The sequence below is a fragment of the Anser cygnoides genome, chromosome Z, assembly GCF_040182565.1.
Source record: "Anser cygnoides isolate HZ-2024a breed goose chromosome Z, Taihu_goose_T2T_genome, whole genome shotgun sequence".
Taxonomy (NCBI): Eukaryota; Metazoa; Chordata; class Aves; order Anseriformes; family Anatidae; genus Anser; species Anser cygnoides.
In genome coordinates, this window is record NC_089912.1 from 28,853,585 (window position 1) to 28,877,061 (window position 23,477).

At 41.3% G+C, this 23,477-nt stretch overlaps 1 protein-coding gene across 2 annotated transcripts; it reads right to left on the minus strand.

Moving 5' to 3' along the window:
* Positions 1-499: 499 nt before the first annotated feature.
* On the minus strand, positions 500-10,929 carry STARD4 (StAR related lipid transfer domain containing 4). 2 transcript variants are annotated; one of them, XM_066987846.1, is made up of 6 exons: positions 10,682-10,819; positions 7,964-8,123; positions 7,795-7,844; positions 6,157-6,283; positions 4,876-4,990; positions 500-4,355 (listed from the first exon to the last, which is right to left on the minus strand). In XM_066987846.1, the coding sequence occupies exons 2-6, from the start codon at positions 8,036-8,038 to the stop codon at positions 4,129-4,131; spliced, it is 594 nt and encodes a 197-aa protein (XP_066843947.1). In that variant the 5' UTR covers positions 8,039-8,123; positions 10,682-10,819; the 3' UTR covers positions 500-4,128. The 2 variants fall into 2 exon arrangements, with proteins under 2 accessions (XP_066843947.1, XP_047908122.2); XM_048052165.2 differs by lacking the exon at positions 7,964-8,123 and having other exon boundaries at positions 10,682-10,929.
* Positions 10,930-23,477: the final 12,548 nt, after the last annotated feature.

A 23,477-nucleotide genomic window follows, 5' to 3' on the forward strand; every position in this document is an offset into this window, starting at 1 on the left:
ATTTTCTTCCTTTGCTTGTTTAATAAATACATGTCAAAACAAATGTTCTAGAATGTAACCCTAATACACATTTTTTGCAAGATGCTATGTACCCATGTGTTTAGGATGAACTTAATTTTGATGGTTAAGAAACCATTTCTTAAACACATTAGAAGACAAGTAATATTAAGAGAAAACTAACAAAGTTCTTCCACAGCAATCATGGGGTCATTAAAAATATGTATATAACAGTTATGAGAAAATCCTGTCTGTATCTTTTTCAAGATACTTTAATTTAGCAGAAATCTGAGTCTGAGTTGTTCTGGGAAGCTGAAATCTTCCTAGGCTACATCAAGATTTTAAATAAAGATACTGCGGTTTGTTCTTAAGTATATGGAGACTGACAGTATTAGATCACCATGCAGTTGAAGATGCTAGATAATCAGACATAACTCCCCCCAAACTAGCCAAATACTACATCCAACTGCACAAATATCGAAAAAGATGCATCATGAGTCTGTTGGAGTTCATGTTTTAATTTATTCTGCAATTGCATTCAAAATATAAACACAAATCTCTTAAGCACTGAACACAGTCCGTTAAAACCACTGTTAAGACAGATTGATTTTGACTTTCTGAACATAGGCACAACTTGACTGGTTTCAATAGAACCATGGCTCTTTTTTCAGCAATGAACATTGTAGGTTTATTAATCACCAGTTCACACCGTCAAATAGTTCTGGTTATTTATGATTACTGAAGGAATTACACACTGTCATCACATTTTGGTCTATTAAAAGCATTATAAATTAATCAAATGTGAGATCAAGGCTTGTGCTGTTCCCAGAGTATCTGTTTGAGGTACTGTTCCACCTCCTAGCAGGCTGTGGTAGAGTACAAAACAAGCAGCACAATTACACACAAGGTTCAATGATGAAGGTTTTCAATGACAAACAAAAGCTAAACATGAAAATCATCTTGTCATTAGCCATCCTTCCCATCCACACAGGACCTATTTAAAGTGCCAAACTTTAAATAAACTTTTATATTGCCTAAACCCCTGAAAAGAATATTTATTTTTCCCCCCAGTTACTAGTCATATAAAAATAATTTTGATGCATTTATATATATACATGCTATTTCTCCAGCAGAAACTGGTATCTTGGGCACCTCATTCAGAAGCTACTTTCAGATGACACTGTCCTGTTCTAGTTTAGCTGAAACGCTAAACTGAAGTAATGAATGTAGCCTGTGAACCTTCCCAACAAAAATATTGGCTAACCTCACAGACGTGCACAAACTCTGCTGTTGTGAAGAAGACAGCAATCTACACAAAATAATTTACTTTGTCTCAAACTACCTCCTAACAAGCCAAGTAACATGTTCCCGCACTTTTGTCCCCTCAGTTCTCTTCCTATTTGTACCACCTTGCTCCATCTAGACCATCCATTACCTTTGGAGGAAAGCAATGCAGTGACGGGGAAAGAAGTTCTGATCTGATCAGTACTTGATTTTGTGGCTTTCTTCATTCTGAATGTACTCCGGATAAAGAACCGCTCTGCTGCATGATATAACACTCCTCTCAATCCCTAGCTATATAAAAAGCAATGAAGTTTTGATTTTAAACAAATACAATACCATATGAAATTGGACACCTTTCTTAGAGTTCAGAATAATCAGTGTAGGACTACCACCTATGCATTGCTTCAGCAGCGTAATCAGCATACTTTGTCAATTGTTGTGCTCCTAAACTAGAAAATCTTTTACAAGAATGGGAATCCCCAAAATAAATCCTTAAGGTTTGCTAGCACCTTCCATGATTTTTCCTTACATGAAAACTGAAGAATTGTTTTATGCTGACATAAAAACATCTAGTGCCCGTCTTTGCCTCTGTAATCTCTATTCTGTTACTAACTTTAATGTTCAGACTCATCAGCAGAAGCAATAGACTACTTGTGTTAAAACATATGAAGCCAGCTTAATCATTGCTAAAAGAACAAATTATAATGTACCACAATGCAAAATAGAAGGCCTGCTTTGCTTTCAGATATTTGCCCTTAGTCATAAAATCTTTCCACCCCTAGGACTGTTACTGAAAACTACTCTGTCAATAAAAAGGAAACCTGCATGGAGAAAATGTATATAAAAAACACTTTCATACTTAAAATGTCATTGATTTTCTTCTGTTTAAACACAAGCCTTCTTTCTTTGGCTGCTCTGTGCTTCATCAGCCTATCTTCACTGAAAGTGTAAAAAGCCATTTCACTTAACACAAATAAGGCTTGATACTCTCGAGATGCTAGAGCCCTTATAATGGGTATTTACAACAAGGACCTTGTGATCTTTTCTGCAGTGTCCATTGCTCTGCAAACATCCTCTCGTAAGAGTCTTGAGCTCCTTTTGACCTGCTTCTCTAACACTGAAGTGGCCCTGTGAAGGTTTAATCTGTGCTCTTTATGGAGCAATGGAGTATTTTGCTCTATATACATCTGTATCAAAACCCTTCAAATCAGCCCAGAAGCATTAAAAAAAGAAGACATCAATAAGCAGAGATTAGCGACTATCCATGTAGTCTATGCAAGGCTTCCTCTATTATCATAGAATCATTTAAGTTGGAGAAGACCCTTAAGATTATTAAGCCCAACCATCCACCTAACACCACCAAGTCCACCGCTAAACCATGTCCTTTAGTGCCAGGTCCACACATTTCCTAAATACCTCCAGGGAGTGTGACTCCACCACTTCCCTCCTGGGCAGCCTGTTCCAATCCCTAACCACCTTTTCCATGAAGTTGTTCTTCTTAACGTCCAATCCAAACCTCCCCTGGGACAACTTGAGGCCGTTGCTTTGTGTCCTTGGATTGTATGTATACAACTGATCCCACAATATTATGGCTCTAAGGTACTTTCCCAAACTACTGTGCAGCTGCACTTGCACTGGTAAAGCACAGTGATAATTACAATCACCTGAGCAAATGGTTCATACTAACATTAAATTGTCAATGTAACGTTTTAAAGAGAATGGGGGTTCCTAGCAGCACAGAGAGTAGGCTTTTGAAAGCCCCTTCTGTATAGCCATCAGCATCACTGTGTGACTAAATATCCTTAAAAATTTGATCCTCCACTATCCAGTGGCTCTGAGCAACTCTACAGCTTGTGCTTTGACCTTCAGTTCCTCGTGTTTTAAGATGCTCATTTCGTTTATTGCAAAAATCAACAGAAAGCTTTAGTGCAGTGCAGCCTGTACTCTTGTGGTTAAACCAATGCCTATGTCTGAAGCAAGTTAGTGGTACTGTCTGTACTTCTAGTAACTCCAGGTTTTTCAGTTTAGGAAGACAAAAATTAAGCTAGAGAACACAATTACATGCAAATTCAAGTAAAAAATCATTTAGGAGTGCAGAGTATTACAGAGGATCCACTGGATGTTTGCTATTTTGACAATTATTTGCATGATTAAAAGCCCACTATAAACTATGGAAAGACACCTGATGACTTAAATGAGCTTTGGATCAGCTGTAAGGACATTTCTTTATCTATGCACTGAGACTGTTACTTACAACAGTTATCAAGCTACAGTTACAATATCAAAGAAATGCCAATAATGAATACTTATTTTGCTAACATGAGCAAATAACTTTCTTATGAACAGTACTGTTTAAAAATTTAGCTATGGACCACCTCAATAGTAAATCAAAGCAAATTTCTAAAACAGAAATTAAAGATGCACCTGTACAAACTACATAAACCAAAAATTTAAAGTAAATATAAATATATATATATGTTACAAAATTACATCTCCAGTGAGATGCTGCCTGTACAGCAACCTGCACCCACAAAATCCTGAGTACTCTACTCTTAATACTGTTGGTGAGAGCAGAGTTTGTAATGCATTTTTCAAGCCCACACTTTTTTGTTTAGATTCAGACTACTCCTCACACAGTTGCAGTGTGCTGAGCAGGAAACAAAATCTTGTGCTGTGAATTAGGAATGTATGCTAAGTATCACATCAAACTTGTCTGGATCCTTCTACATAAAGGTTCAGGAACCATTCAGGAACAATGTAACCTCTGAACTCACTACCTAACCTATGCTAAGCTAAACAACGTAATTTGATTGCAAGAAACACGTGGGCTTCTGAGTCACTTTTTGCCTATGTTTTCAGTGCCTTTTTGAGGTCAGAGTAGAAATTGGCCAGAGTACTAGCCATGGCAGTATCTACTGCAGATTGTGGCAGCATCCCTCGCAGTTCGGTCTGAATGTAACCCGTCAAAAGACTGTGGCTAGGATAGTCTTTAAGAGGAACGCAGAACCAACCGCAAGGGTGATTGAATCCACGGACAAAATCAGGTCTCACTTCTCCATAGTCAAGGCTAATACCTGTCAAGGAAAACAAACAAGAAAAGGAAAATGAATTTCAGAGATAAAAAGTAAAAGTTTCTACCTGGGGAATTTAGTAGTAGTGACAGGCACACTTTAAGCTTTTGGATACTTACATACCTGAAAGCTGCCTGCTCGTCATCCACACTCCTTCACAAACAAGCAGAGCGTAACAAGCAGAAACTGACAGTAAAGACGTTCCTCCCATTTACTAGGAAGCTTTTTACTTTGCTCAGTTTGCTGTATAAGCTGAGACAAACCACACTATTTGTCTCTACCACTCCTGTTCTACAGTTGGCGTAAGTGAATTCTGTCACACATGAATGGCTAATGGGCAAAGCAGTAACTTGTATACTTCTTTAAATCTGTAAAATCTCTAAAATCCCTCTGAAATACTCATTGGAGACCATTTTATATCATTTTTGAATGTTTACTACAGAACTGTACTTAATTTGAATCAAATCTTAAGCCCAGCAGGTGGTGCAAAATAAGAATTGAGCAAAGGTAAGTGGTGCCTTACCACATGTTAGAAGACCATCTTCATAGCTTGTGGTGTAAGAGAAATCAACAAACTCCCTTGGTGCTATGATATTCCAGAGCTGGCCAGCAGTGGTGTAACGCATCACACAGCAGTTCTTGTTGAGTGACAGAATGAGGAGAATAACAAAACAAAAGTATCTTAGTATAATGAATACAGGGATATTTAAGCTGGTAAGCAGCTAGCCTTTTCCAAAAGGTGGCACTATCTTTCAAGTACAGGCTGTCCAGAAAAACTTCAATGAGATCTGAATGGAGGTGTCATTTTTGGTCTAAAGGTTGGAAGTCCTTAAGAACTTGTAGTCTGCAACTGAGCACTGCAGAGGCTGAGGGTATCTGGCTCCTTTAAACCATCCTGATTAAAACAATAGAACTGTAAGTCATGTCTGGGAACTGAAGGCCACGTGCCTTTTACATGCCCTTCCCACTACCTACAAAGTCTGAAAAGATCATGAATAAATTGCAAGAGGCTAATCTCAGTACTAAGATCCTCTGCCAAGGACTTTTAATCCACCAAGTGAACAAAAAAGAATGCAAACAAGTCTTCCAAAAAGCCTTTCTTATGAGACACTTAAGTTTGTGTAAATACTAAGGAGCAATTAGCAAAAACACATTATCATATAAATCCTCTTTTGCTCTGGCTTTTCAGGAGAATGCATCCATGTTTAAGCCAGATGCCTACATCATACTGGACGTCCCCAGTAACCAAAACAAGGCTAACAACTTCTGCATAATCAATTTCAAAAGTACCTCTCTTTATCAAGTCTTGCCTTCCAGTATGAATTATTTTGGCTCTCAGCACAAAGCCCTGCCACACAGCTAAGACAATGTTTTAGGAAGAGGTTGTAGTTTCTGTAGAAGTACAAGTGGATTATTAATACCCACAACTTTATTTGTTGTGGAATAGATGAAAGTGAGGGGTATGTAAAGCCTCTAGTGTGTAGAACATTACACTGTAACTCTTCTACATGTTAATTGTACCACAGCTCCCACATCTCAGTTGCAACCTTTTAGGTTTTACTCCTCTATTTTTTTCATTCGTGAAAAGTTGAACATCAAGCTTTAGAAGAGGGCTGTGCAGCCAGAAAGCATCTTCTGAAGTTACCCCCAGCATGTACTCATACTGGCCATGCAAATAAACACGCACTCAAGAAAACACGTGTAAAAATATCAGTACTTATTGGAACTACTGCTTTTCTGTGACGTTAGATTCATGTATGTGCCTACACACATTTCCTTTAAAAATCTATATGCAAGTCTTCACCTCTTCAAACGTTTCCATGATGTCCATCGTGGTCATTAAGCTGTCCCAGTCCAGTCTATAAGGTCCAGGGCGAATATGATCCACAATTCTGTTAGTAACATCTTCCACCACTCCTTGAGCTTTGTAGCTAGAGAAACATAAGTTTACATTTAAAAGTCAGAAATTCTTATTCAGTATTCCATTAGTTTGCAACAGTACACTGACTATAACACCTTGGTATCTGGAATTATAGTCAGTGGATAATTGTATCAGAAAGACAGTACAGAAGAAGATCCCTGTGTGTATCTATTCTTTTATGCAATAGGGATCGTTCTGGGAAGCTTTGTCCTTATGCTGCAATCTGTATTTCTTAAATTGCAAACACCTTCCTCAGATAAAAATCATCATGTTTATTTCTCTAACAACTTGTTATTTTGCTGCTCTTGCAGGGGGAGCAAAGGAGTCCACCAGGGATGAGTAAAACTAAAAGCAAATAGAAAAGAGAGCAGGTATACAACGAGAAAAACAGTCACAGTCCTCATCAAGTAGAAGTAACAGTAGTAGAACCAAGCTAACAAGAAACTACATTACGCTTTGGTGGCCTATTAGAGTACCAAATAATTTGGTGTAAGACTTTACAGAACATTCATTATGTTAAGTAGATACCAGAAATTTTGATTACTTGAATTACTGGGTCTCGTTCTCCTAAGGAAGGAAAATTGATAATAACCGTTATTTTCAAAACACTTCTTATTCATTAAGCTGTTCTTATTAATAGTAGGTAACCAGTCACACAACCCATTCATTTATTCTCTTGCACATTTCACCCCTTTTCACTCATAGTTAGCTGGCTGTGGCCAACCTCAGTGTATACCAAGAACGCCAGTGCCTGGTGGGTGTTTGGAGATTTCAGTGTCCTTTTTTAAATTGGGTGTGTTTGCAATCCTGGAGTCAGCTGCACATAGCAACTGGCTTTGTTGGCATTGGTTTAAGTCACACAACTTGGTGTTCATGCTAGGATGCTGGTGGCCCAGTATAGAGTCAGTAGACTCGTGGTACCTGGAGTCGTCAGCTCTAGCAGATTTAACAGGACATACAGTACCCAGAGCGTATCAGTCCTTCAGGTACTTTCAAACACTACCTTTACGCAGCACTCTTCCTTTCTTCGAACTGCTGCTTTCTAATAACTATTTCTCAATTTAAACCTATCGCTAACTACAGAACCCAGCAACAGAAACTCACGTGGGAATGGTCTTTATGTCACACATCTTTCCCACAACTACATGCTTGATGTTTTATACTACCAGTTGCATAGCCACTAAGAGTGTGCAAACACTAACTGGCTCGTCACTCAGTAATGCTGCAGACCTACTGAACCTGTATGTGATGTATATTTCTAAGACGTCTGGACTTATGTTGTTGCCCACATCAGCCAGTGGGAGTTTTGTGGTGTCTGGACACCATGAAAGCACAAATCATCAAAGCATAACAGCCCAAATAAATGATACAGGCCTTTACATGACAACAAGGCACACCAGATGACCCACTTTGCTTCTCCTGTGAAGAATCTGTGTAGTTTATCCACAACCTTCATTTCTGAACTCTATAAAGCACATCTGTGGAACCTTAAAAATTGATCTAGTCTGCAGGCAAACTTACAGGTATCCACTGAATTCCTCTGATGGTTTACGCCACACCGTTGCATCTTTCTGGAATAAAATGGAAGATATGATGTTACTTGTCACTTACATACCATTCTAAGATGTCAAGAAAATGCCTCCGTTTCTCCAATGAAAAGCAAAATACTCTATCATTAACTGTGGCTCACCCCAAAGTGCTCTCTTGCATATTTTTCCGCAGAAAAGCAGACATCTTTCAGACATCTTTGCTGGTAATCCTCCATTCTTTCAAAAAAGTCAATTACCTTTCTCTGTGTCAAGTACTAGAAGTCTGAGCAGATAAACAGCTTTGCAGGCCAAGCCAGTTTACTAGGAATAATATAGAGTAATGGAAAGACATATTAGATACAGCTTTTCAATTAAAGGCAACCGGAAAGCCATTATCCAGACACTAATTGGAGAGAAAGACCATACAATCTCTGCCCCCACTCCTGTAACACATGACCAAACAGATGTGTGCAGGAAGTGCTGACAGTGGCAGACAAGTAAGCTTAAGTTACTCTTCTCTCCTACATGCCTGACTAGAAACATCTTGCAAGCAGTGGTCTATTCGTTTTAGCATAAGCCAGGTAAAATAAGTAAAATGGTAACTTCTGATTATTATCTAACTATCAAATGGGACGTATGTACAAGATCTCTGGAATTCATCATTAAAGAGAATACTACTTACTTTTTGTTTGGAATCATGACTGACTACATAAGCTCTAAGGACTAAATGTCCTAAAGAACAGTAGTGTAAGTACTGCATCCAGAAGTACAAGGACAGTGGGATTGAGTGTACCCTCAGCAAGCTTGCTGATGACACCAAGCTGAGTGGTGCAGTCGACACACTGGAGGAAGAAAGGGATGTCATCCGGAGGGACCTGGACAGGCTGAGACATGGGCCTGTGCAAATCTCATGAAATTCAACAAGGCCATGTACAAGGCCCTGCACCTGGGCCGGGGCAGTCCCAAGCACAAACACAGGCTGGGTGGAGAATGGATTGAGAGCAGTCCTGAGGTGAAGGACATGGGGGTGTTAGAGGACGAGAAGCTCAACATGAGCCAGCAATGTGCGCTGGCAGCCCAGAAAGCCAACCAGATCCGAGGCTGCACCAAAAGCAGCGTGGTCAGCTTGGTGATGGAGATGATTCTCCCCCGTTGCTCTGCTCTCATGAGACCCCACCTGGAGCACTGTGTTCAGCTCTGGCACACCCAGCACATGAAGGACATGGATGTATTAGAACAAGTCCAGAGGAGGGCCACGAGGATGATCAGAGTCATATGAACAGAAGCTGATAAAGTTTGAATTGTTCAGCCTGGAGAAGGCCCTGGGAAAAACTTAGTGGCCTTCCAGTACCTAACTGGGCATGTAGCAATAGAACAAGGGGTAATGGTTTTAACCTAGAAGAGGGTAGATTTTGATTAGATATAAGGAAGAAATTCTTTATTCTGAGAGTGGTGAGAACAAGTTGCCCAGAGAAGCTGTGGAACCCCCATTCCTGGAACTGCTCATTGTCAGGCTGGAGGGTCTCTGGGCCATCTGATATAATGGAAGGTGTCCCTGCCCATAGCAGGAGGGTTGGACTAGACATCTTTAAAGTTTTTTCCAACCCAAACCATTCTATGATAGTCTTAGATGGTCTGTTCCTCCTTTTCAAGACTCCGGATTTATTAATTTTCTGAAAACTCAACTTACATTTAGAACATTTGACCCTACCTTATTTATGTCTATTCACAAAGAAAGAATACTGTAACCACTAGCAGCATTGTTATAAAAAGGCAAAGATGCAAATTTCCTCCGGTAGTCCTACCACACTGCCAAACCGTGATGTCAAAATACATTTCTACCTCCTGTGCAGGACAGGGGTAAAAAGTATTCCAACAGCCTAGAGCTGATGCACCAGCAAAGTCTATTTAGCTTGATGAAGCAGAACTCCAAAAAGCCAAGCAGCTCAACAGAAGGGTATGACAAACTGCTTGGGGAAAGCAGGAGCTGCATTCTCTTCAAGTGGGGAAAACTTCTGATAAAGCGGAGGCTCTGATACAGTCACAGCTTGAAGGCAATGAAAACATATGAAGCAACATGAGGGAAGGAACAGACAGTGATCTCACATTTTATGAGGAAGACATTTGAAAGCTGAAGCATGTGTTCCTGAAGATTTTTTTCAAACGTAAATGATTCTATGATTATAAACAAAAAGAGATTCCAAAAGCCAGCAGAGCCTAGCTACAGGCTGTGGCTGATTAATTAGAAAGTACAAGTGAGCATATCGCAGCACTGCTGGTGTTAGCAGTATTTTAAATTTTCATAGACTCATAGAATCATTAAGGTTGGAAAAGACCTTCAAGATCATCTGGTCCAAGCATCCCCTACCACCAATGTCACCCACTAAACCATGTCCCTAAGCACCACGTCCAACCTCTCCTTGAATGCCTCCAGGGACACCACTTCCCTGGGCAACTTGTTCCAATGCCTGACTGCTCACTCTGAAAAGAAATGTCTCCTCATTTCCAATCTGAACCACCCCTGGTGCAACTTGAGGCCATTCCCTCTAGCCCTATCACTAGTTACCTGTGAGAAGAGGCCAACCCCCAGCTCCCCACACCTTCCTTTTGCTTCAAGAAAAGCCCCAACCCCACACAGGTAGGACTGTGCAGGACTTCCACAACAACGGGCACAAGGCATGACACAGTATGTCAGGGAGAACTCCTTCTGCCATCCAAAGCTGCCCTGTCCTAGAAGGTTCATTGCACGGGGCCTCTCAGAGGAAAGCCCTGCGAGAATTGCCAGATGCTTCACACCCACGTTACACTACGTAATACCCTTTTTTTGTTGTTGTTACCATGGGTGACCGACAGCCCGCACGCACGTTCAGCCCACTCACCGTTTTCTTGGCGACCCGCCACTCGCTGTCCGCGATGGCGTGGTACTGGACAAGGGTGTTCCGCAGCTTCGTGGCCAGGGGCGCCGAGCTGGGCAGCAGCTCCATCTCCTTCCCCCTCGGAACCGCACACACACTCGCACACACACAGACGTCGCCACTGGGGCCCGGAGCCGCTCCCGGGGTCACAGAGACCGACGCCAGGTCCCGCCGCCCAACTCTCACAGCCGGCCGCCGCGCTCCGCCCGCCCAACGGCCGCTCAAAGGCCGCCCAACGGCCGACGGCGGCAGCCAATGGCAGCGCGGCCGGCTTGCCGCCGCAGCCAATGGCGAAGCTGCCCGCCCTCTGGAGAGCGCGCGCGGCGGGCGGGCTGCGGGGCGGGGCGGGACGGAACGGTGGCGTGTCGTCACGAGCTGGCGGCCGCAGGGCGCTTGCCCGTTGGCTGTCGCGGAGAGGGAGGGCGCTCTGATTGGCCGCGGGGAGCGGGGTTTTCCGTCAGGCTCCTGCCCGTCAGCGCATGTGGGGGCGAGGCCTGTGGCCGCCCGGCCCCTCTACAACCTGCTGACAGGGCTGGGGGCGGGGCCTCCCTCACAGGGCGGTCCCTGACACCTCAGACCGCTGGGGTTGGTGTTTGTAGCTTCGGGCTACCTATGGGAAGAAATGACGCTTTTTTTCTGTGAAAATGACGATTTTTGAATAAAACCGTATTTATAGAATCACTGAATCATCAGGGTTGGAAAAGACCTCCAAGGCCATCTGGTCCAGCCATCCCCTACCACCAATGTCACCCACCAAACCATGTCCCTAAGCACCACATCCAACCTCTCCTTGAACACCCCCAGGGACTGTGACTCCACCACCTCCGTTGGCAACCCATCCCAATGCCTGACTGCTCTCTCTGAAAAGAAATGTCTTCTAATTTCCAACCTGAACCTCCCCTGGTGCAGCTTGAGGCCATTCCCTCTAGTCCTATCACTGGTTATCTGTGAGAAGTGGCCAACCCCCAGCTCCCCACACCTTCCCTTCAGGTAGTTGTAGAGCGCAATGAGGTCTCCCCTGAGCCTCCTCTTCTCCAGACTAAACAACCCCAGCTCCCTCAGCCTCTCCTCACAAGACTTGTGTTCCAGATCCCTCACCAGTTTTGTTGCCCATCTCTGGACATGCTCCAGGGCCTCGATGTCCTTCTTGTAGTGAGGGGCCCAAAGCTGAACACAGTACTCGAGGTGCAGCCTCACCAAAGCTGAGTACAGGGGTACGATGTGGTGGTTTTACCGTGCTAGGCAGCTGAACTCCACCACAACCACTCTCTCACTCCCCCTCCTTAGAAGAGGAGGGGAGAAAGTAAAGGAAAGAACAACTCACGGGTTGAGACAAGGATAATTTAATTAAAGGGAAAAATAATTATTAAGGAAAGATTATTATTAATTAGACAATTTAACTAAAGGGAAAATAGGGAAAGGGGAAAGGTGAGGGGAAAGGGGAAAGGCGAGGGGAAAGGGGAAAAAACAAACAAACAAAAAAACCACACAAGTAAAGGCTGTGTGGAAGTCGAGAGGAAAGAAATTACTCTCTACTTCCCACAACTGTGTGATGCTTGACCACGTCCTTGAAGCAGGGCCTCAACACACATAGTCAGGAGGACAAACGTTTTCACGAGAGCCCACCCCTCCCCTCTTCTTCCTTTTTCCGCCTTTTATTGCTGAGTGTGACATCATATGGTATGGAATATCCCTTTGGTTGGTTTAGATCAGCTGCCCTGGTGATGTTCCTTTCTCAATTTTTGCCCACCCCCTAGGAGGGTTAGAGAGAGTCCTGATGCTGTGCCAGCACTGCTCAGCAGCAGACACAATACTGGTTTGATACCATTGCTGTTCTAGCTACAAATGCAGAGCACAGCACTGTATGGGCTGCTGCAGGGAAAGTTAACATGCCAGCTAGACCCAGTACAGATGATCACCTCCCTGGTCCTGCTGGCTACACAGGGTCCTGCTGGCCCCAACACCGACCCCAGGGGAACACCACTGGTGACCGGTCGCCAGCTGGACTTCACTCCATTCACCACGACTCTCTGGGCCCAGCCGTCCAGCCAGTTTTTAACCCAGCAAAGAGTGTACCTGTCCAAGCCATGGGCTGCCAGCTTCTCCAGGAGAATAGCGTGGGAGACCGTGTCAAAGGCCTTGCTGAAGTCTAGGTAGACTACATCAACAGCCTTTCCCTCATCCACCAGGCAAGTCACCCGGTCATAGAACAAGATGAGGTTGGTCAGGCAGGACTTGCCTTTCATGAACCCATGTTGTTTGGGCCTGATCCCCCAGTTGTCCAACATATGCTGTGTGATTGCATTCAAGATGATCTGTTCCATCACCTTTCCTGGCACCAAGGTCAGGCTGACAGGCCGAGTCCTCACATTAGCAAGTCTCCAGTTATCTGGGATCTCTCTAGATGACCAAGACCAATGATAGATGATGGAAAGCAGACCAGCAATCACATCCACCAACTCCCTCAGCACCCTCAGGTGCATGCCATTGGGTCCCATAGATTTGAGAGTGTCTAGCTTGCCTAAATAACCTCTAACCTCTTCAACCAGGGGGAAGTCTTCCTCTCTCCAGGTTTTCTCTCTTGTTTCCAGGCTTGGGAGTGCTTGGGGACTAGCCTTAGCAGTGAAGACTGAAGCAAAGAAGGCATTCAGTAACTTTGCCTTCTCTATATCCGTCATCACCAAGGCACCCACCTCATGTAGCAGCAAACCCACATTTTCTGTAGTCTTGCTTTTGCTGCTGATGTATTTGAAGAAGCCCTTCTTGTTAGCCTTGATGTCTCTTGCTAAATTTAATTCCACAGGGCCTTGGCCTTCCTCCACGCATCTCTGCATTCTCTGACAATGTTCCTATATTCCACCCAAGTGGTCTGTCCCTTCTTGCACATCATCTATGCTTTCTTTTTCTGTTTACGTTTTCCCAAGAGCCCTTTACCCATCTGTTCTAGTTAGATTCTGGGGGCTGAAGCTGGTTGGTTCAGCTCAGCAAGGATCAGACAAGAACTATATATATATATATATATAAAGCAAATGAGCTATTCGGGGATGTCAAATACACTCACACACACACTCACACTTGAGCAGCAACAGAAAGACAAAGAATTTATTACTGAGTTAGCTTGTTAACATACTGACCTCAGAGTAGCGACAAGCACTGTGCTTTTCCCAGTCATTGATGTTGTGGATACTTAGCCAGGTCATGGTGGGCATCCCATCAGTGTGGTAGGTATCAACGTCTTGCAGGCATCCCTGTGAAGGCAATGTTGACCTCAGTTGATGTTCCTGCCTCACCGATGCAGAGCAACTTGCCCTGTTTATAGGTTTTGCCCCTGCATGCTCCCAAACGTGAGGCAGCACACAATTGATGTCCCCAGCCTCAGGGGAGCACTTGGCAGTGCTCCCCTGTGATCAAGCACAGCTGTGTGGCCAGTGTGTCCTGTGTGGATGGCAGCATTTCTCATGCCGGATGACTTGCAGCCTGGTGCCATATTGCTGAACAAGCAATATGTATCATTGCAAGGTCAAAGTTTTGCCTTGCTAGTCTTACAACAATACCTGTTTCACATCGCACAACCTAACAGTTTTTATCCCTAACACACCATCCACACAGGTCTCCTGCACCCCTTGTTCGACTTTCTCATAGGGATGCACCAATCCTGAGCATGGAGGACATGAAAATACCTCTGTCCCCCAACCTGAAAACAACCTGAAAAATCAAATTTCTCCTGAAAAATGCACAGCCCCATGAAGCTGATCAGTTGTCCTAGGATAGCTGATAATTCATCCTAGAAATAATACTTTATGGAGAAGTATGAGACTAACTACTGCCATTTAATTTCAGTTAAACTGTGCCTAGCAATGGACTTGACTGCTGAAGGTGTTCCTCTGTGAAATGCACATAACTCATAGTAAGAAGGATGTTGTGGGTTGTTTCCAAATAAAGGAAAATGCACACATCTAGCCTTCACATCTTGGAGGTGCATTGAAGGTAAAAAAATAGATGCAGTTTGCCAAACATTATGGACCAAATTCTGCTTTTGTAGCAAAGGGTGTGGAGCCACTAATATTTAATGTGCACACTCCTATCTGACACTCAGTGGGCTGCTTCCAAACCAAACCAGGGCTGAAGTACTTTACCAGATCAAACCTGAATGTCAACTGCTGGTGGACAAAGAGCAGTAGGCACATGGTTGCCTCATTAAAGTTAACCAATGTATTTTTTTTAAATGTAAATGTCTCCAGACAGACTAGCAGACTAGTGCCCTTTTCAGAAGAAAGCTAATGGGCTGCCCTTACTAACAGATTTGAAAAAGTAGATTTTTTTTTTCTGTAATTTTCTGCTTAATTAGGATCTTTCTGCTATGTGCAAGCATTGACTAAGACTTGCACAATTACACATGTAATTCACATACAGAATTCACATACAGGAGTCTGGAGATAATAGGGTCTGGCATGCTGTCTTCCTCTGGGTACCTGCATTCCCTTTGACTGGTGAGTAGGCAAAGCAGTTATACAAAATTCTGAGGAGGAAAATGTAACTAAATAGTAATATTGCTTTACACTTTTGGGGTGGGGGAGTGTGGAGGGGAAGGGAGAGGGGAGAGAGGGAAGCAGTACTTTCTTACCAAACTACTAAACTCCTTATTTTCTGGTGAATAAACTACAATATATCAGTGCAGGGTACCAAAAGTGCTCCCAATGACTACTACCAAAGTAGTGTAATATATTCACTCTGAGCCCAAGTCTTTTTTCGTGGTCATGCAGTTATGAGAAGTAACTGCAATGCCCATGCCAATACATGTTTTGTTGTACAATTCTATCTGAGACATCATTGGTTATTTGTTTTGTTTTGTTTTGTTTTGTGCTCAGATACTTCTGTAGGGTATTAAAGAGTATTATGTTGATTGATCAATTCATGTGTTCCTAGACAAGTGCTCAGTTTGCTCATGAACATCGTGTTTTCCATTATTCTCATCTGGCTGCTCAGTTTTCCTGAGCTGGATATTGTGCTCAGTGTTACTAGAGCATTAGAGGTGAATTTACAAATACTTATTAGTGCAAAGTGTTCTCATTAATTTCAGGCAATGGAAGGTATTTAAAACTGCAAGCATGGTTCAGAACCTCATGGATTTTTTCCGACATTCTGCTATTAAGTGTGAAAAGCAGAAAACATTCCACATCTGTCAGAGTTCTGCAGTTTTGGGGCCTTTGCACAGCCACCAACTTTCATGGTAAGACTCAAAACTTTTTAGGCCCCAACCTTCAGCCTTGTGCAAAACACATAGGTTCTTTAGCCCTTTGAAACTCCTCTTTGCTGCAGATACATAGAATCATGGAATGACAATATGGCAGGAGGGCTGAGGTTGGCGTGGACCTATGGAGGCCATCTGGTCCAAGGCCCTGTCCAAGCAGAGACGCACAGAGCAGGTTGCCCAGGACCATGTCCAGATGCCTTTGGAATATATCCTAGGAGTGAGACTCCACAACCTCTCTGGCAACCTGTGTCAGTGCTCCATCACCAGCACAACAAAGAATTAGTTCCTGATGTTTAGAGGGAATAGTTTGTGTCTACATCTAACTACAACACATTTTGTTTTTCTTGAACCAAACTACTAATCCAAAATGTCATGGACCCAAAAGTTTCTCTCTAAATAACAGACCAGAAGAATGGTGTTGCCCTGAGCCTCTGCTGATGTTTTTAGTCAGACTAGCATAGCATTTCATCTCACAGGAACACTGATGTCCAACTCATTTGGAACATCAGCCAGAGAAATGTAGACTCCTAAGAGTTTATGTTAAAAACATACACAAATGTTATCCAAGCACTAAATGTCACACAAGCCACTAAATGCAATTGACCAGAGGTCTGTGTTAGGAGGCTCTCTCTAATCCAGTATGGAGAAAAGTTGGTGGTTTTTCTTTTTGTTTGTTTGGTTTGGTTTGGTTTGGCTTTTTTTTTATTATTATTTTTTTTTCCCATAGAATCTTTGGAAGTATGAAGAAAACAAAGAACTTGTTTTTGCTATTAGGCACATCAGTCAGTGGAGCTGTTCTGAATGGCTTGCCAGATAATGATTCCTGCAATATTATTAAAAAAATAAGCCTCAACAAAAGACCTCTATCGAAAACCTCTAATACTCTTCACATATGACCTTCAAACAGTTATTTTAATTCTTCTTTGTCTGGACTCAGGTAAGTGCACTACGTACTGCTTTTCCGTCAGAGCGCAATGGAAAGCAAGAATTTGTATATTTTATGCTGGACCACATTTAGCTGTAAAAGTGGAATTTCATGGTTTTTTTTTTGTTTGTTTGTTTGTTTTGCTTAATATCAGCTGTATTAAATCAGCTGTGTTAAGTTAGCTGTCTTGACCATTACTTGTAAATGCAAAACCGAAAAGGCTAACACTGAGCTCTTAGCACTCACGTATATTCACAAATGCAACTTCGCAGGTGGGCAGAAGCCTAGCTAGAAGTCTTCCTTGTTTCACTGGTATAGTACTGATAGCATTTGTCTCTGCTCTAGAGTGAGCCAGACTGGAACTTGTCTCACTTCTTACATTATCACTTTAAAGTGTGTGTAGTTGAATAAGAAATATGAACCCATTAAAACAGTCACCGACTTAGCCAAACTTGAGTCAAAGGCAAGTTTCTGGAAGACAGAATGGCCCATCACCTCCACGGTAAGATCTGGGCTATTAGACAAAATATCTATTTTGTTGGATCAAATTGTCTGAGAAACCCATTGAATTTATGGTCCATGCAGTTGCAAGTCGCAATGCTGTAGGGTGGGGGAGTGGTGGTGGAGCGCAGCTTAGACCAAATAATATTAAAAAAAAAAAAAAAAAAGAAAAAAGCTCTCTTCACAAAACATCAGTTGTAACTTTTTTTTAAAAAATGTGTTTTGTGGTTAAGCCACAAGATGGCAGGAAAGCAAAATAAATATTTTGTTGCTGAGGCAGCTGCACTTGAAAGAACTCTCTGAAAACAAGTACAACAGAGAAAAGGGCTAATTTTCCTTATTAAATTGTAGCTAAAGCCTTATAAAATTTTGGAACCTGTTAGATATTCCTTTAATTAACCTGATCTAACTGTGACTTGTGCTAAACTGTAGTATAGTAACTTTTTCTTACTTGCCATTTGTGGGTCAGGACAAATACTGCCTATTATTTTGCTATGCACAGCAAGTAAACAAGCTAGACCTGGTTATTTCCTTTTTGCATCCCACTGGAATATGGCTTGTATGAAAATGAACTGCAGAATAAAGTGTCTTTGTACCTGGAAGAAGAACCATGATTTTCCTGAATTATTTGTTTTATATATTTTATTAGTGTACACTCTACCTCTGCCCTTGGAAAAAAACCAACCTTCACATTATTCTCAAAGTTGACAATAAAACCAGTTAGGACATTCAAATGCTGACTCCGTTCAGAAGATATCCTGAGCTGAAGAATAAAAGGTAGAAGTATCATGCAATCATCTTTTTTTCTTCATCTGCTTGCATCATCTAATATTAAGGAACTGATGTAGTCTTTTCTACAAGATTTCAAATGAATGAGTTCTGTTCCTTTCCTGCCTAGTCCTTTTAGTGCAATCTGAACAGATTGGTTTTTATCCCATCTCCACTTTCAAAAGCAATGGTCACACTTCATCATTAGAGTGGTGTAGTGTACACACATTGTGTAGCAATAGCATCAGTAATAGTGATAGCAAATCTTGAATCATTAGGGTGGTAATGGCTTTCAGGTTCATAAAGTCCAACCACTAACCTAACCTACCAAGTTACTAAACCATGTGCCACCTCCACACACCTCTTGAATACCTTCAGGGATGGGGACTTCACCACTTCCCTAGGCAGCCCATTCCAAGGCTTGACCAGCCTCTCCATGAAGGAATCCTTCCTAATAGCCAATGTAAACCTCTTCTGGAGCAACTTGAGGCCTCACATCCTATCACTTGTCACCTCAGAAGAGACCAACATCCTCCTTGCTGCCACCTCATGTAGATGTAGAGAGCAATGAGGCCTCCTCTTCTCCATACGAAGCAACCCCAGTTCCCTCAGCCACTCTTCCTAAGTCTTGTTCTCTAGTCCCTTCACCAGCTTTGTTGGTCTTCTCTGCACACACTCAAGCACCTCGATGTCCTTCTTGTAATGAGGGACCCAAAGCTAATTACAGTACTCAAGGTGCAGTCTTACCAGTGCCAAGTACAGATGGACAATCACTTCCCTAGTCCTGCTGGCCACACTATTTCTGATGCAGGCCAGGATGCCATTGGCTTTCTTGGCCATCTGTGCATACAGCTGGCTCATGTTCAGGTGTATAGCATATGTATAAGTGAAGTCTTACAATCAGTCATCAATTGTTTGAATAGTCCTGGCCCACAAATCCTTCAAAATCCTACATAGTGCTGACTGTAACCCAGAGAAGACCGTCTGGCACAGCAGTTACTAATGTTCAGGGATTCTTGAGCTTTCTCCCAAGTTCATCAAACTGATGAAAAGATCCAAATCCAATGACACACATGGTTTTAATCTTTCTTGCCCTATCTCTTGATACAGTTGCCACTCCACCATTTATTGCATTAGGGGTCCTCCAAGCTCTACCTGTTCTGAAATGCCAGATAGCTTTCTGAATTTGATAAAAATATTTTTCCCCTCAAGAGACCACCCAGTCATGTCATATGAGTGAACCAGGAAGCCCCTTATTATAAAGTCTAAATAAATAGTATTTCTTATCTCCAAAATGTTTTGAGGATATTTCAGGTAGGCTTCAATTATATATTCAAGGGTTATCTTTAGCATTGTCTCTTCTTCTCCTTTGTGTCTTTAATCTACTCTTTGTTGCTGGCTTCCCAGCTCTTTGCCTTCTAACAGGAACACCTTTTATATCTAGGACAGACGGCCTTGGTAATATGCCAATGGCAAAGAGACTTCTCTACTGAGCCTGTCAAGAAGTGCACCATTCTGCAGGTGCAATGGCTGTGTCTTGGCCACGGAACAAAAGCACAGATAATGTGCTGAAGAAATTTATTGCACACAGGAAATGAGTAGTGGTTTGTGGGTTCACAGCCTAATTACGTAATCACGGTCAGTCTGTGCATACTTAGTTGCCCTGGTAATAAAAGGATAAAAGCATAACTGAAAAAAAAAGATCTTCACTATTATCATTAACACAAATTTTGGAATGCAACACACTTGTTTGTAAGAACTACTGGTCCCACATTTTCTTGTTATATAAATAATATAATAGAAAGAAAATACCAGTTCAGAGCTCTACCTAAAGCGGTTTTGTTACCTTCCAGTCTCAGGCTGCTATTCTAAGAAAATCTCTTAATTTAAAGCAGTCACTTCATTGTGTTTTCTGCGAATTGCCCATGATTATAGTGATGTGTGTGAATAATATCAGCAAGGAGTAACTTCTGGATATGTTTCTGTTCTAAGTCATTATCTCTGCCATGTTGAGGAATTCCTAATTTGGTTTAGGTAGAAGTTTGATAATTAAGAGCAGAACTGACTTCTTTATGTTAATCTCAAAATCCACCAGGACTGAAGCAAGTGTTCCTTGAAAAGAAAGACATATTACTCAAGTCCCAATCAGGAAATACAATTCAGATTTAGAAAAGTAAAATTTTTATCAGAGCAATATGAAAAACACAAATAGAAAGCTGAGGTTATGTTTCTTCGAAGGGCAGATGTTGAACCAAAGACAGGATTCTGCACTAAAATATTAAGATGCTTTGTTGATAGAATTTGCCTAGGAGAACTCACAGCAACAATTAACCCTCCTTGTTTATAAAGCTAATTCTTTTTTCTAGAAATGTGTTAAGCTGAAAGTTTTCATAATATACCTTTCCTAGAAATTTGTTACACTGAAAGCTTCTTGGGACTATCCATCAATTTCCAACTTTTGGATTATTTTGGAACCCATTTTGTTATGATTTTTGCAATTATGTTGTTAAAATCTTAGTCTCTGCCATATTTCCTTTTTTCCCCCACTACCCCAAGGCAGAGAACAGGTTTAAAGGAGTCAGTTTTTGCAGCAGTGCAGTCCCAGAGTCTAATATACATTTACTTGTAGTGGTCTTATAGCAGTAGCCATGCTCACTCTCTGCCCATTCATGCTACCTACAATTTGAGCTGCAGTAGGTTTAAGGAAATCATGGGTCAGGCAATAAAGAGAAACAGTAATGGCTGACAATAGCAGAACTGGAAGCCCTGTTCCCGCTACATTTACTTCTACAATGGTTGTACCCTTTTACAAGGAAGTTTGAATATATTGTTTTTGCAGATGCTTTTATGATTTTAACTTTGTTTGTGTGCAGGGCTAATATCATCATAAAGATTATATGAACATATGTTTATATGGTTACTGTCAAGAAAAACACAAGTTCTTGTGACTCCTATGATTTCCAGGCTAAACTGAAATGCTTGTTTTCAGCAATTTCTTTCTGTGTAGTATATGTTCTGAAAATTTTAATTCTCTTACATTTCCACAAATGGATTATTAGCTGGATTTTTTTCCCTAGAGTTTTTAGTCATAATTTGTCAGTGTGTCTGTAGCTTTCATTCTGTCATTTTTCTCCTTTAAGCAAGAACACTCCCTATGTCTTATTTTTTCTTACAAATATAGCCACCTTATCTTATTTATAAAATGGAAAATACTTACAGTACATGCAGGCTAAGAACTTAGAGCTTTACGATTTTAAAGCATGTATGGTATCTTTTCAGTTAAGTAGGATACATTTATCTTGGGTGTCTGAGCTATTTCCTTTGTGAAAATGTCATTCGCAGTTGAAAATAAGTAAACCTTTTTGACTAATGAATTGAACATGATGTAATTGTTTTAACACACATTCTGTCTTAATCAGCTAATGATATGGACACAATAAATGCCTCAGTTTTCTCAGTCTGTCCAAAACAGACTTGACATCATGGATTTTATCTTCATCCTGGTTATATTTTACATATGCAACATTGGAAGTATTAAGTAAGTAAACTAATAGAGCAACATAGTGCTGCTTCAGACTTCCAGGTGGATACAAGAAACCTAAACCATTTTTTCAGATAAGATAATGGCAGGAGACTAAAACTGATTATCTTAAAAGCCTCCTTCAGTTCTATGACTTGTTTTCTTAGCTTTGGTGCAACCCTGTGGTATAGTACAAACAAATAGTTCTTTGTCTAAGGGTGTCAGGGAGGCATGGCTTGTCTTTTCAGATGATTAGTATTAAAATATATCTCGGGGTTCAATATTTTAGGAGAATAACAGCATGTGGGAAGAAATTCAGAACATATTCTGAAATTTACTCAAGACAACTATGTTGTTGGTTTTTTGGTGTCTTTTCCTTTTTTTTTTTTTAATATGGGGAGAGTCCTTGAGGCAGCCTCAGATGAGATAAAAATGTCTAGCAGAACATTTTTAGGAAATGATTCATTTCCAGAAGGAAAAGCACCTCTTTTCTCAGATGGGATCCTGAAAGATCACTTCAGGGGGGAGGGAACGGAAGGCACAGGGACAGGACACAGACTAAAACTCAACAAGTGGCTAGAGCACTCTGCTAAGATATAGGCAAGAAAGTATGAGGAAAATCTGTGCAAATTACCGGGTTTCCATAGAGGCAAAAAGCAAGGTTATTGCTCAAGGAAAAGCATGTATGTAAGCAACAAGAAGTAGGAGGTAATTCAACGATTTGTGTAGTATCGTTCAGACAATTAAAAGGTTCCAATTCTTCCGTAACAAAGGCAGTATGATAGAGGTTGGGGAGTGTCTGTGTACAGCCCAGAAATCATAAAACCTCAAGTGGCTTCACTCCCATTGATTTTCTGTGTGTACAGCAAGGTAGAAATTGAATAAGGCTCTACTCAGAGTGTAAGGAGTTTTAATATATTTGAAGGATGCTATGACACATACTTTCATGCACTTCTCCAGAAGTAAGAGGCTCAAACTCTATCAAGAGAGCAACATTCTTCAAAGGAACAGTACTTTAAAACACAAGATATGCTGGAAGGCCAAAGTGGTCTCTTCTTTCCCAAAGAGGTCTGGGAAATTAACTGTGTATTAGTGGGAATTTTCCATAGTTAATCCCTCTGCTCTGTTTCTGTGCCAGAAAAATGTTGGACAGATAGTCTAGAGAAGAGCATTTTGCATTAGTTTGCTTCTCATTTAATTCTTCTTATAGCAAGAAGATGTAGGTGGATCCATTGACTTGTAGTATACTATACATATGACGTGGATACATATACTATATGTAGTAAATCTTGTCATTGGCCCAGTGGTCAAGCAATATATACCTTAGTAGCTTCATCTTTATACATCAGAGAATTTTAAAACTTGTCTACACAAATTTCTGTACGTGCACATTTTAAGTGTTTAAGTGTTTCATACTCTTGTACTTTTTCTCTCCTTGAATATTCCATCTTCTATATTTGAATAGTACTGGGATACTTTGGAACAGTAATTTTATGTGTTTACTACCACCTAGCACAGCTTTTGGGTGGTGTTAAATAGTTTAAAATAATAGCTGTGTTTTAAATTGTCTGTAGTTATAGCTGTGAAGTGATTGCTAAGTAGACAGGATAGTCGTAACGCTTGTGTTTTTAGCTCATGTGAACAATAGCACAGTTCAAGGTTCTAAACAAGCAGACAATCAAAACATCTTTCCCAGGAACCAACAGCAAAAATATTTCTTGTTAAAATGTGTAACTTGTCACAAGTCTTAGAAAGCCATTACAAAGAAAGTATATGTTATCTGTACCTAGGC